We start from the raw sequence: 14074 nt of genomic DNA on the forward strand, positions 1-14074 counted from the left end.
TTGTCCACGTAGAAGCATTGTTGAATAGCCTCAGCAATTTCAGGTTGTTCGGGTCGAATTTCCTCTCCGACCTCATGAAGCGCTCGGCAAGCCAGGAAGGACGATGCCACTTCGCCGTAGGTTACCGTTTTCAATCGGTACACTTGTATTTCCTCGGAGGGATCGTTCCTCCAGAGGATGCATTGGAACCACGAATCCTCTTCGTGGAGATTTGCTTGTCGATACATCTTCGTGACGTCGGCTGTAGCCACTTTATCGTGGCATCTGAAATCCAACAGCAGGTCGAATAATTCCCGCTGTATTACAGGACCACTGTGTTGAATGTCGCTGAGCGATATGTTACTTGACGTTTTAGCGCTGGCGTTAAATACTACTCGCAATTTTGTTGAAGTGGAATCCGGTTTGATTACACAAGAGTGTGGTATGTAGTACCTAATCTTTAACTTGTCCTTGGGGTGGACTATCTCCATGTGATTCATCGCGAGGTATTCAGCTAGGAATTCTCTATACTGCTTGTATACTTCAGGATGGCGGGCAAGCCGTTTCTCTAAAGATAGTAAGCATCGCTTGGCCTGCTCAAATGAATGGCCTAATAGCTGTGGCTCATTTTTAAAGGGAAGGTGGACTACATATCTCCCATCCGCTACTATTGTCGTGTATTTTTGGAAGTGTTCCTCGCATGCATTCGCGCTGTGACAGGGCATCGCTTCCGCAGAAGTCACCTCCTCAAGCGCCCAAAAACTCCTGAACAGATTATCTAGTCCTTGATCCTTGTCACTATGATCTGGGGCTGATGCGCAATCTGCCTCTCTTGATGCTTCAGGCTTAGCTGCGATAACAGCGATAGTAGCTTGACGTGATACTTGCAACGATGCTAGTCCGCCGACAAGCCACCCAAACGCGGACTCTTGGAAGATTGGTCCGCTGCCCAGATTGATGGATCTGGGTCCCATAATTTGAAAGAATATTCGCGATCCAAGCAATATTTCAACTGGTTGCTTTTGATAGAAGGACGGGTCAGCCAATTCAATGCCCGATGGCACGCTTATTTCCCCTGCGCGTAGTGTGATACTGGGTTGGTCCTCCACCAGGTGCGGGCCTACCATCATATCCACTGTCATTGTGAAATCGCCACTCCTAGATGCGATTCGAGTTGTAATTTTTCGCCGTGTAGTAATAGCACAAACGAAGGGACAGACGACTAACTGGCGAAGAAATCCATTTAAATAATGTGGTTCACTGTAATAGAATTTTCTTGGAAGCTTGTGCCATCATCCACCAGATGGGTTAGTTTTTTTGTTTTGATTTGAACAAAGTTGATTTTGTGTACAATGATTCTTTGACAGTGTGCAAAGAGTGTATCATTTTGTCATTTTTTTATGCATTTCAGTTTTGAGTAGAGTGAAAGAGATAGAACCAAAACATTCTAATACATTTGGTGAAAATGCTAGTACAATCCAGCAGTTGTGTTGCCATGTGGTACAATCCAGTAGTAGTGGTGTTGCCATGTGGTACACTGAAAAATTGAAATAGCAGGTTAGCCACCAAAGTTTTCGAGCCGCTCCGTCTGTCACTTCGTTTGTGGTAATAGCTCCGTTGATATCATTTATGGTCAGTTGGGCTTTCAAGAAAGGCAAGCCAAGGATTTGGGCTGCTTCTTCACTTATAGTTTCGACCTGACTGCCTGAGTCGAGTAGGCACCTTATTTGGTACCAGGTCTTTTGAGGTCAGGTTTGATTCGCTGTAAATGCTTGACGATTAGTTGCTCACCAGCCTCCAGTTCGTTGACGGTTAAGGACCCGAAACGTGGCTCTCGGTCAACCCCGCGGCTCTTGATGGCCACCGATTCAGCCATGAAGTTGTTCATGGCCCGATTGATGATGACGAAATGCCTTCGCGTTTTCTGGAACGAGTTATGGTGCGGGTAACTTGATGTTAAGTCCTCCACCTCATTGCTTGTATTGTCCCTGTTGGTTGATGAACAGATTGCTATAACTTGCGGAGCGTCATATGCCTCAACGTGCCGCCTGTTCACTAGTGCATAGTTTGTGGCATGCAGCCACATATCCTTTTTTGTGGTTAGACGTTTTCTCACGGAGATACCTCTCGAGACTATGTCCGCAGGATTCTGATCCGTTGGCACATAGCGCCAGTCCGCTCGCTGTGTGAGGGACTGGATTACGTTGATTATATTGCGAACGTACACTTCACTGTGGGGTACGCTTGAATGAATCCAAGCCAAGACTACTTGGGAATCACACCAGTAGTATGTTTTCTGAACGTGTGCTGGTATAATTGAAATCACTCTGTTCATTAATTCCGCCAGCAGCTTTGCTCCCAGAAGCTCTTTTCGTGGGAGGGTGATATCCTTCATTGGCGCCACTCGAGATTTAGCGCACAATAAGTTCATTGACATTAGATTTTTCTCGTCTATGCAATACGCATAGATCGCGCAACCATAAGCCAGGTTTGATGCATCTGAGAATCCATGCAGTTCCAAGTGCACAGGATTGCTTGGGATCGCCTGGCGGGGAATTGCCAAGCTAGCGAGTTTTGGCAGTGTTTTCTTCAATTGTTGCCATTCATGTTGTGAATCAGTGGGGATTTCGTCATCCCATTTTAGCTTAATTTTCCAAAGTCCTTGAAGAAGGATTTTGGCTGTGATGATTATTGGCTGCATGATGCCCAGTGGATCGTACCAATATCTCTGAGGCGAGCTGCCGTTTAGTCATTTTTTCATGTGAATTTACCTGGTCCTCCGCGATGCATCGGAACGTATTGGCCTTAGGCGACCACGGTACACCTAATGTTTTTATGATGTCATGGTCCCCGATTCGGATTTCTTTCTCCAAGTCCTCGTCTGATACTCCGGCGAGAATGTTGACGTCGTTGGACGCCCACTTGCGTAGAGGAAACCCTCTCTTCATCAGGGCTGATTCCACTGCTTTCCGCTTCTCCAAAAGTTTTCCGGCGGAATCTCCCCCCATCATGAAGTTGTCCACGTAGAAGCATTGTTGAATAGCCTCAGCAATTTCAGGTTGTTCGGGTCGAATTTCCTCTCCGACCTCATGAAGCGCTCGGCAAGCCAGGAAGGACGATGCCACTTCGCCGTAGGTTACCGTTTTCAATCGGTACACTTGTATTTCCTCGGAGGGATCGTTCCTCCAGAGGATGCATTGGAACCACGAATCCTCTTCGTGGAGATTTGCTTGTCGATACATCTTCGTGACGTCGGCTGTAGCCACTTTATCGTGGCATCTGAAATCCAACAGCAGGTCGAATAATTCCCGCTGTATTACAGGACCACTGTGTTGAATGTCGCTGAGCGATATGTTACTTGACGTTTTAGCGCTGGCGTTAAATACTACTCGCAATTTTGTTGAAGTGGAATCCGGTTTGATTACACAAGAGTGTGGTATGTAGTACCTAATCTTTAACTTGTCCTTGGGGTGGACTATCTCCATGTGATTCATCGCGAGGTATTCAGCTAGGAATTCTCTATACTGCTTGTATACTTCAGGATGGCGGGCAAGCCGTTTCTCTAAAGATAGTAAGCATCGCTTGGCCTGCTCAAATGAATGGCCTAATAGCTGTGGCTCATTTTTAAAGGGAAGGTGGACTACATATCTCCCATCCGCTACTATTGTCGTGTATTTTTGGAAGTGTTCCTCGCATGCATTCGCGCTGTGACAGGGCATCGCTTCCGCAGAAGTCACCTCCTCAAGCGCCCAAAAACTCCTGAACAGATTATCTAGTCCTTGATCCTTGTCACTATGATCTGGGGCTGATGCGCAATCTGCCTCTCTTGATGCTTCAGGCTTAGCTGCGATAACAGCGATAGTAGCTTGACGTGATACTTGCAACGATGCTAGTCCGCCGACAAGCCACCCAAACGCGGACTCTTGGAAGATTGGTCCGCTGCCCAGATTGATGGATCTGGGTCCCATAATTTGAAAGAATATTCGCGATCCAAGCAATATTTCAACTGGTTGCTTTTGATAGAAGGACGGGTCAGCCAATTCAATGCCCGATGGCACGCTTATTTCCCCTGCGCGTAGTGTGATACTGGGTTGGTCCTCCACCAGGTGCGGGCCTACCATCATATCCACTGTCATTGTGAAATCGCCACTCCTAGATGCGATTCGAGTTGTAATTTTTCGCCGTGTAGTAATAGCACAAACGAAGGGACAGACGACTAACTGGCGAAGAAATCCATTTAAATAATGTGGTTCACTGTAATAGAATTTTCTTGGAAGCTTGTGCCATCATCCACCAGATGGGTTAGTTTTTTTGTTTTGATTTGAACAAAGTTGATTTTGTGTACAATGATTCTTTGACAGTGTGCAAAGAGTGTATCATTTTGTCATTTTTTTATGCATTTCAGTTTTGAGTAGAGTGAAAGAGATAGAACCAAAACATTCTAATACATTTGGTGAAAATGCTAGTACAATCCAGCAGTTGTGTTGCCATGTGGTACAATCCAGTAGTAGTGGTGTTGCCATGTGGTACACTGAAAAATTGAAATAGCAGGTTAGCCACCAAAGTTTTCGAGCCGCTCCGTCTGTCACTTCGTTTGTGGTAATAGCTCCGTTGATATCATTTATGGTCAGTTGGGCTTTCAAGAAAGGCAAGCCAAGGATTTGGGCTGCTTCTTCACTTATAGTTTCGACCTGACTGCCTGAGTCGAGTAGGCACCTTATTTGGTACCAGGTCCCTCACTTGGATGAGGGCGGTAGCCAGGAACACGTAGCTGCCTCCTAGTCATTTGGAGGTGCTGGTCGAGGCCGAAGCCGTAGTTGTTGATCCTTTGTTTACCTTTTGGGTTGTCTGCGGAGGGTTCTCCGCAACTTCGAAATGTAACAGCGTATGATGGCGCGCTCCACATTCCTTGCAATTGAGGCTAGAGGGGCACTTTTGTACGGAGTGTCCCCAGGAGATGCAGTTGTAGCACCGCCTGGCATTTGACACAGCCTCCCACCGCTCCTTGATGGGAAGCTTGTTGAAAGCAGCACAATAAAAGATGCTGTGCTCTTTAATTCCGCAAACGAAGCATTTTTTTTTGTTATTTTGGGATTGAGCTTTTTTGATTGGCTCTTTGTTTTGTGTAGCCGTAGCTACTGCTGCGGTCTTGTTATGACGCGCTCTCGGCGGAGCCTCTTCCAGTTATTGGCAGGCCAACTGATTGGCCCGCTTTTCCAACTCGGCCTTGAATTCGGCCCAAATATATATCTTTTGTAGATCCAAGCTCTCTTCGAGCTTGGATATGGTTGCGTCGTCTAATTTGCCTTTTACGATGGCAATAATTAGGCCGTTGACAACGCAATCTAGTGTTTGATTCCGCTCACCTTGGATTTGGTGAGCGGCGTGGACTGTGGTGTCTACTACATCGATCAGAGCCAGAATTCCCTTGGCTTTGGGACTCATGATTTTCTTCACCTTGAGCAGCTTAGAAAAGTAGCCTTCAAAGGCTATCCTGCGCTTGTAGAAGCGCGTTTCGAGCCTTTGCCAAGCTTCGGCAAAGCTCGTTCCCGAGTTTTCGAGTGCCTCAATTGAATTTTTGGCAGGCTCGAAGTTCTCTAGGCATTTCCCTAAAAATGCGAATTTATCCGCATCTTCATTAAGAGCAGATAGTCTCTTCTCGAAGCGGCTCTTGAACGAGAGCCACTCCGTGGGTGAACCGTTGAATCTTGGAAGTTCGATCCGCGGTAAGTGGTCGGATCGCCCTGAAGGCTACTGGATAGTATGGTCCAGCAGCGGATTCGAAGAGCTGCTTGAAGACGCTGGCATTACTTTTTGAGCCATCTCTTCCAGCAGCACCTTAGCGTTCAGGTAGACAGCCATTGAAGGCTCTCTACGCTGTTGAGGACCATCAAGGCCCTTCAATCGCAGCAAGACGTTAGACGCCTGCTCGTACAGGCCGTCCAGCATTCCTGTGGTTGTTTTTATCTGCACCCAGGTGTGGGCCTGGTCTTTTAACTTCTTGGCGTCACTCGCCATCCGCTTCATACTGTTTTCCAAAGCGACCAGCTGGTTTTTACTGGTTTCCACCAACTCGGCCCGCTCCTCATCAGCTCGCGGCATTTTCACTGTGCACTATTTGTCTTTGTTCACCGGGTTACGTTAGAAGTGTAATGTTCAATTGCCGGCGGCAATTTTCACTATGCACTATGTCACTCTGATTGCACACGGGCAATCAATTAACGATCGCTCTCGGGAGATATTCACGCAGCCCGGGCTAACTTACTTGCACCGGTGTCACTGAGATTGCACCCGGGCAATTAATTAAGGATCGCTCTTTGGCGATATTCACACACTTTAGTTTTGCAGCTGCGGGGCTCCGGCAGCGATCACGATTAGGCAGTATGATTTACTTCACTCACGACCGGGCTAACTCACTAGCGCCGGTATCACTGAGATTGCACGCGGGCAATCAATTAACGATCGTGCACTGGCGGTATTTACGCACTTGATTTGGCGGCTGCTGGACAGCAGCGATAATGACGATTTGAAGATGGAATTAGTTTCACTCACACCCGGGCCGACCATCTAGCACCGGTATCACTGAGATTGCACCCGGGCAATTAATTAAGGGTCGCTTTCGGGTGATGTTCACACACTTTAGATTTGCAACTGCGGTGCTCCGGCAGCGATCACGTTTAGGAAGTGCAATTTGCTTCACTCACGACCGGGCTCATTCACTAGCGCCGGTATCACTGAGATTGCACGCGGGCAATCAATTAACGTTCGTTGATTTACTGCTATGGAGCAGCACCGACAATCACGTTTTTGGAGATGCACTTAGCTGCACTCGCGACCGGCCTTAACGCACTAGCGCCGGTATCACTGAGATTGCACGCGGGCAATCAATAGACGATCGTTAATTTACTGCTATGGAGCAGCATCGACAATCACGGTTTTTAGAGATGCACTTAACTGCACTCGCGACCGGGCTTAACGCACTAGCGCTGGTATCACGTCGGGGTCACCAAAAATGGTTCTGCTATCAGACATTGCTTGCCCCGCTCCCGCAAGGGCCGTTTACAACAACTCTGAAATCAGCAAAACTAGGGAATAGGCCGAGACCCTATTCCCACAAGAAGCTGTGGTATAAATCAACAACTCGACGCGGTTGATGTTCTGATCAAGACTGAATTTTATTAGAATTTTTCATTACAGAGTTGGGTATAATTTTACTCTGCTGGTGCCGTGTGCACAGATCCGAGCCATCCTTCTTGGTGCCGGGTGCACCAAAACTGCTGACTCGGCGGGCGTCGGATGACGCCCGCTTAGACGTTGAGATTGTTCCTTCTCGACGTTGCTTCGAGTGATTTTAGGCGGCTCATGTTGCGCCGCCACTTCCATACGATGACGACGACGACGGCCACCAGGATGAAGCCACCGTCTAGCGAATAAGATATTACATCGTGGGTTGTGATATTGCTGTGCTCAAACGTTTCGTCGTTTCTAAAGGGCCACATTGTGATACTTTGTTGCCGCGCCCCGATGGATGATAGGGTGACCACTCCTCACCATCCCTCTCCAAAGGGGGAGTTTGGTAAAGAGAGATGAAAAAACCGATTTGTATCTTCCTTAAAAGTTGTCCTAGCTCGCTATTCTACTATCTATATGGAATTTTCACACTGCCGTACTCTAACGGAACTATCAAACTCTATACTATCATCTACTCCATCTATCGTATAAAAATTACCACTACAGTCTGTTATTTGAAATTAGCATCTTCAACTATGTAAATCGTTGACTTCACACAGAAGTAATACTAAAACATATAGTCAAAGTAAATTTGTTTTTGTTTTCATTGCACGGCCGGCGACACCCGCATAAACGCGAACCATCACTTGATCTTATCGATAATGGTTATAAATTATTTATAATCCCTCCTAAACTTTAACTGAAATGGTTATGGAATTTTAACAATTTATAACCATTATCGGTAAGGTCATGTGATGGTTCGCGTTTATGCGGGATGTTTAAAACTAAAATATTTATGTTTGAATCAAATGGATCATTTTAGATGGCTGAGTTTTGAACCCACCATTAATGGTGGTAAGCTCCAACTCGGATTAACTTTTAATACCGTCCCTGTTTGGATGATCTGCAAAATATTTGCTTAAAGCCGCGTTGATTCACTCTGATGTCGACATCAAAGCAGCCGGACATTCTTGATCGGGATTTAATCCGAGGATAATATCAGTTGGAGCTTACCACCATAAAGTTCTCAAATCATAAGTTAAAAGGTTCTAATATAGTTCTCTTTCCGAAAATGTATGGAGAAAACAAGAATTTGGAACGGTAATGGTTCTTAACAACCCATTATTTGTAAGGTCCAGTTCCAAAAAACCATAATACGTAAGGTTGAAACTTTATCATTAAACGTTCATGTAAAGTTCCATAACCATTTCAGTTAAAGTTTAGCAGGGATTATAAACAATTTTTAACCATTTTAGGTAAGGTCAATTTATGGTTCGCGTTTATGCGGGCATACTCATCACTATGCCTTCGTGAATAATTTTAATTTGTAAATTTTGCACGTTATTTTATTCGTTTTTTTTTTTAATGTTAGTTTAGTTAGATAGGAAAAAATTATCGTTTTAAAATGTATCGCGTCCCAAATAAAATTAGGCTCATAAAGCTCCTCCCGCTGCAAAGAAGGTGAAAACATAAACGCAGAACAGTCGAGCGTGGTTACAGGAGCGATGGCGGTTGGTTTTTTTTTTTTTTGTTATTGTGACGTTGTGAAACAAAAACAGATCGAGCCACGGTGGAGTCTACGCGGGTTTTTCGTTCGGAGACGTTTTTTCCCTTAGCCCTGTGAAAATCCGCCGATATTAATTATGGGCAAATCACCCACGACACAGCTTATCAATGTCTAACTTACCCGTGCAGCAGCTTGAATCCAAATGACCTTTCACCAACTGTCAGGAAATGTGTATGAAAGGTCATGACCTACCTAGTTATTATCCATCTCATATCTTCCCTCTCCTTCGGTATAAAAGTTTTAAATGTTTTTTTTAAACAATAATTAATGTTAATGAATCACTAAATGCTATCAGTTTTAATTACACCCACCTTTCTATTGACATAATGTTAATACAAAAATGTATGAAGAGTTGATTTTATTTCCATATTATTATTTTTTATTTTTTCGAATTTTTTTAGCGTAATCAGAGAAAACAATATTTTGTAGTTGTGTTCCGCAAAAAATGTGTTGAACCACCAGCGACAATTTTTACATTAAAACCAGTATTTCCCATTTTTTCATATAAGCAAAAACAAATCGCCGTATCTTTTTCAAGTGACATCGGCGGCATTGATGCGTATAGAATTAAAACTCGCTTTGACAACGTTAATGGACTGGAGATTTTCACAGTAATATCACAGACAAACAGACATAACACTCACAATCACTTTCATCGCAAATAATGTTTTAGTGCGGAATGTGCTTGCATTTGTCATGGTGGTGCCACTGAAGCATTGAGCAAGCCACCACATTTCGAACTTATCAGTGATGCCAGTTCTTTTTCACGTCTAGTTAGTAGATGTTAGCTCTTGAAAATGATAAGTGGTCAAGGCATCCCACTGGAGACACAAACCACATCTGACGAATACAGAAAAAAAGTTGTTGAATATTACATCAAAAGTGCTGCACATTAGTCACTCCGTTCCTAATATTACGCTGGACGATTATCACATAATTCGAGAGCAAATCATGTTGATGACTGTAATATTCTATCAACTTTTACCCCTTTTACCAGTTATTGAAGTTCAATACTTCACCATGAATTTCATTGATTGATACATATTATATTTTTTTTCTGTACACACATTGAAGTGATGAGCGGTGGTAGAAAGGGCAATAATCAGTGATGCATTACCTCGTTTAAAAACTTGTTTCCAGCAAAAGAAAAAGCACACTAAACAAACAAAACAAATCCCTGAAAAATAGTCCTTAGTTTTTGTGAATTTTTCCTACGGATCCGTATTTCTGCAGAATTCCATCAATTCTATACCCGCATAAACGCGAACCATATCTTGACCTTACCGAAAATGGTTAAAAATTGTTTATAATCCTTCCTAAACTTTAACTTAAATGGTTATGGAACTTTACATGAACGTTTGTGTGATAAAGTTTTAACCTTATGTATTATGGTTTTTTGGAAGTGAACCTTACAAATAATGGGTTGTTAAGAACCATTACCATTCAAAATTCTTGTTTTCTCCATACATTTTCGGAAAGAAAACTATATTAGAACCTTTTTACTTATGGTTTGAGAATTTTAATGGTAATGGTTATGGTAGTAAGTAAGGTCCATGGATGGTTTTGTATTGTCGGTCAACTTTACGTGGAATATATCACGAATTGGTAATCATTAATTTACAGGCAACCTATTCGCGATATATTCCACATAAAGTTGATCGATGTTACAAAACCATCCATGGACCTTACTGAATACCATAACCATTACCATTAAAGTTCTCAAATCATAAGTAAAAAGGTTCTAATATAGTTCTCTTTCCGAAAATGTATGGAGAAAACTAAAATTTTAAATGGTAATGGTTCTTAACAACCCATTGTTTGTAAGGTTCACTTCCAAAAAACCATAATACTAAACTTTATCACACAAACGTTCATGTAAAGTTCCATAACCATTTCAGTTAAAGTTTAGCAAGGATTATAAACAATTTTTAACCATGTTCGGTAAGGTCAAGATATGGTTCGCGTTTATGCGGGTAGATCTACGGAAAATTTCGTAGAACCGACATCACTGACTTTCATCTGTTTTATTTTTAATCAACACAGCTGATGCGTTGACAGAACGAGGGAAAAGCAACTGGTGGAAAAATTGCATGAACGAGGGATGCTCTGGTTCCACATCAATGCTTGGGAATGTGGATGATAGATGGTGCTAGTGCATATGCAAAATACACTTGACAATATTTTTTGAAGAATTTTCTTCTAAGAGTTATGTCTGTTTGTCTGTGGTAATATGGAGCCAGATCACAGTATCTGCTGTTCGACTCGGACAATTTCTGCAGCAAAGCCTCAACGCGATCATTGTCAGACACAGGGGTTGAAACGGTTGACGTTTTTTACTACACTCGCTTCGTTGTCGTGCGCGACAGTCTGTTTGTATTCATACACTCATGCTCTACCGTCGTCTCTCTCACACAACACAAATGGTAGAATAACATTCGAGCAAAAAGAAAATTATAAAATAACTATCATATGCAAGGGGTATTCAACTCTGCACACCTCAATCTGGACCGAGAACTTTATCTGTACCGAAAACTGTGGCAAGCGTTGGGTCGAGTGTGCCCAAGTGTGACAATCAAGCTGTCGATCTCAATATCCCATGAGTTTGGCAACCCTGCAGTTATGACTTTTGAGATTGTTTGTTTACATTGCCAAGTTCTCATGGATGTTTAAATGAGCTATATCTGAGTATATTGCATAGTATATACGAAGGTAATCACTGTGCCTGTCCTGTTTAAAAGTAAAACGTGCATCAAATAACACGAATGTGAGTTTTTCTTTGTACAACATTCATTCCTCTTGCTTTAACGATGATAAGATTGATAAGCGCGAGATCGTCGGCCACTGCTGGAAGAAATTTCTTTACCGTTTCTCATTCTGGTAGACGTTTGCCGAAACCTGTACTTATGACCCACCCGGCAAGTGGAAAATGTACCTCTACATTATCATCATGCTACTCGGACAATGCTACACTCATAAAATAAATCATATAACCAGTGGAAAATTTCCATGTGAATTTCACATAATTTTCATGTGATCCCATAATTGGAAATTGCACCACTAAATCACATGAACGTTATGTGTCCAATGAAATCTATATGATTTTATATAGAATTTCTAATGCTATGTGATATTCAGGTAAAAATCATTTTTTTATTTTTGGAAAAATACTATGTGCGTTCCTAATAGAAACTAAGTGAATTTTTTTTTCAGTGTACGACCTAGAAATCAAGAAGGATTTGACCTAAAATTCCCACTGGCGATAGGACACAGAAAAAAAAAGATGTTGAATATTACATCCAAACTGCTGCAACCAGGATCGGTTGTGTAATATAACGTTGTACGATGTACATCGATTTTGCGAACAAAATTACATCTATTGATGTAATATTGCATCTGCTTTTTACAATTACATCATTATTTCATACATCAGCTTGAATTACATTGATAGATATTACATTTTTTTTTTGCTGTGTAGAAGCAGCAATAGACCTTCAGTTACTTCCTAGTGTTAGCCTTAGCTTTTGGGTACTGAATTCATCTATGTTTGCTAAACATGTTTTGGTGGGAGAGTCAATCGACTGCGTCCTTGGTTTTTAACCCTTTGAACAGCCTAATAAATAAACAGGAGATCCTGGAAATCACTGAGATTGTTCAATAACAACACAAAAATAAATAGTGCTGCTCTTCTTCATTCTCATGCACTGATAAAATTTCAAAGATTGTTTTTATGTGTCCCACACATGAATTTTTGCAATGTGATCAACAAATGGTATCTACATAGAGGTTACTCTAAGACCAGAAGGTCCCGAAGAAACGAGCTCAACTTTTTGGCTCAGCTCTGGTACTATCTTCGGTCCCAAGCTAATCGATGCACCCCTCGAAACATAGGAAAATCCACGAACCCCTCATTTTATCTGTCAAACTTTCATAGCGAATCAAAACAAACATAGTGTAGTAGTGGAATTTATACTAGAATGGGGTACGTTAATCGATTTTCTTGGGATCAATAGGCTAGTCAAGTAGTGAGCCAATTTCAAATCGTTAGTTTCGTATTGATTGTTGGTATCTATGTGTCGGACACATACTTAATATGTGTAAACATAAAAGCCATGTGTAACCACACATACTATTCATTTGACTCTTATATTTCATGTGCGCTTCTGGGTGGATTCTGTTTATGTGTGGTCACATGAAAATCATGTGGAATTTTACATGGAAATTCGCCCATAAAAATGTGTGGAATTCTATTAGTGTGGCTCTCAACTATTTACTTTTAATCCGTTTATCCTCATCTTTCATCAAATAATTTCCAGCAGCATGCAAATGCGTATCTAGGATCTAGATACCGGTTGTCAACGTTTGATTTCTACCTTCTCTTTGTATTTGCTTGTTGTTCCTTCATGACAATCATCCTTACTTGGTTTTGCCGGAATTGCATACTTATCCCCTGCTGGCGGTTCCGATCGCGTTTATAAATATCGCGATTCAGATTGGCTCCGTCGAAGGCTCCGTTACCTCCGGCTATTCTGTTGGCAGCATTAAGAAGGACTCACTCGTTTTCTCAGAACGGCCGTCCCGGTCGCGTTCTCTCCTGTGGCTTTTCTACGGCGAGGAGACGATTTTTCCAAATCCGTCCTCACTTGCATTCAGAACGGCCTTCCCGGTCGCGTTCTTATCCTGTGGCAGTGCCACCACGAGGAGACGATTTTTTTCAAATCCGTCCTCACTTGTTTTATCAGAACGGCCGTCCTGTGGCAGTGCCACCACGAGGAGACGATTTTTGCAAATCCGTCCTCACTCGCATTCAGAAGTCGCGTTTTTATCCTATTTTCCTTGCAAGTGGGTGATTTGCCCTTTTATTACCTATCGGGGGTCTCCAAGACTCCAGGTTCGTCTCCTGGCAGGATCACCAGAAATTTGAAAATCCGCCGATATTAATTATGGGCAAATCACCCACGACACAGCTTATCAATGTCCAACTTACCCGTGCAGCAGCTTGAATCCAAATGACCTTTCACCAACTGTCAGGAAATGTGTATGAAAGGTCATGACCTACATAGTTATTATCCATCTCATAAGCCCCGGAAAAGTTTGCCTAGCCACGACGCGAGTGCCAGTACGCATCTTCCCAGTGCACCGCGAGTGGAAGCCGGCCCCGTGGCAGCGAAAATTAGTGTTGTTGAGTGCAACAGAGTGTCGGATCGCCATTGTGGGAAGCTAAACACTAAGGAGCTAATCGCTTTCCCGGCTAACCACAAAGGATCAGGTAGACACTCGCCGTCCTGACTGCGGTTGTTC

The 14074-nt window shown here is 42.9% G+C and overlaps 2 protein-coding genes across 2 annotated transcripts in view; one reads left to right on the plus strand and one right to left on the minus strand.

Moving 5' to 3' along the window:
- Window positions 1-5163: 5163 nt before the first annotated feature.
- Window positions 5164-6081, minus strand: LOC135714931 (uncharacterized). Its single transcript, XM_065238326.1, has 2 exons — window positions 5791-6081; window positions 5164-5730 (listed from the first exon to the last, which is right to left on the minus strand). Exons 1-2 carry the CDS (start codon window positions 6079-6081, stop codon window positions 5164-5166), a joined length of 858 nt encoding a protein of 285 aa, XP_065094398.1.
- Window positions 6082-7503: 1422 nt separating this feature from the next.
- Window positions 7504-14074, plus strand: part of LOC135714932 (inactive dipeptidyl peptidase 10) — a 190286-nt gene continuing 183715 nt past the window's right edge. Inside the window, exon 1 of the mRNA XM_065238327.1 lies at window positions 7504-7555. Within this exon, the coding sequence (XP_065094399.1) occupies window positions 7504-7555 (52 nt within the window). The remainder of the gene's footprint in view (window positions 7556-14074) is intronic.

This window comes from Ochlerotatus camptorhynchus, unplaced genomic scaffold (genome assembly GCF_037179485.1).
Source record: "Ochlerotatus camptorhynchus isolate MF236.1 unplaced genomic scaffold, CSIRO-AGI_Acam_v1.1 ptg000766l, whole genome shotgun sequence".
NCBI classification, from domain to species: Eukaryota; Metazoa; Arthropoda; class Insecta; order Diptera; family Culicidae; genus Ochlerotatus; species Ochlerotatus camptorhynchus.

Bases quoted from the DNA above. Each gene is read 5' to 3' on its own strand.
- LOC135714931 (XM_065238326.1), bottom strand. From the start codon at position 6,081: ATGCCGCGAGCTGATGAGGAGCGGGCCGAGTTGGTGGAAACCAGTAAA. The intron at 5,731-5,790 runs GTAATGCCAGCG...ACTATCCAGTAG, and splicing joins TGGAAGAGATGGCTCAAAAA to CCTTCAGGGCGATCCGACCA.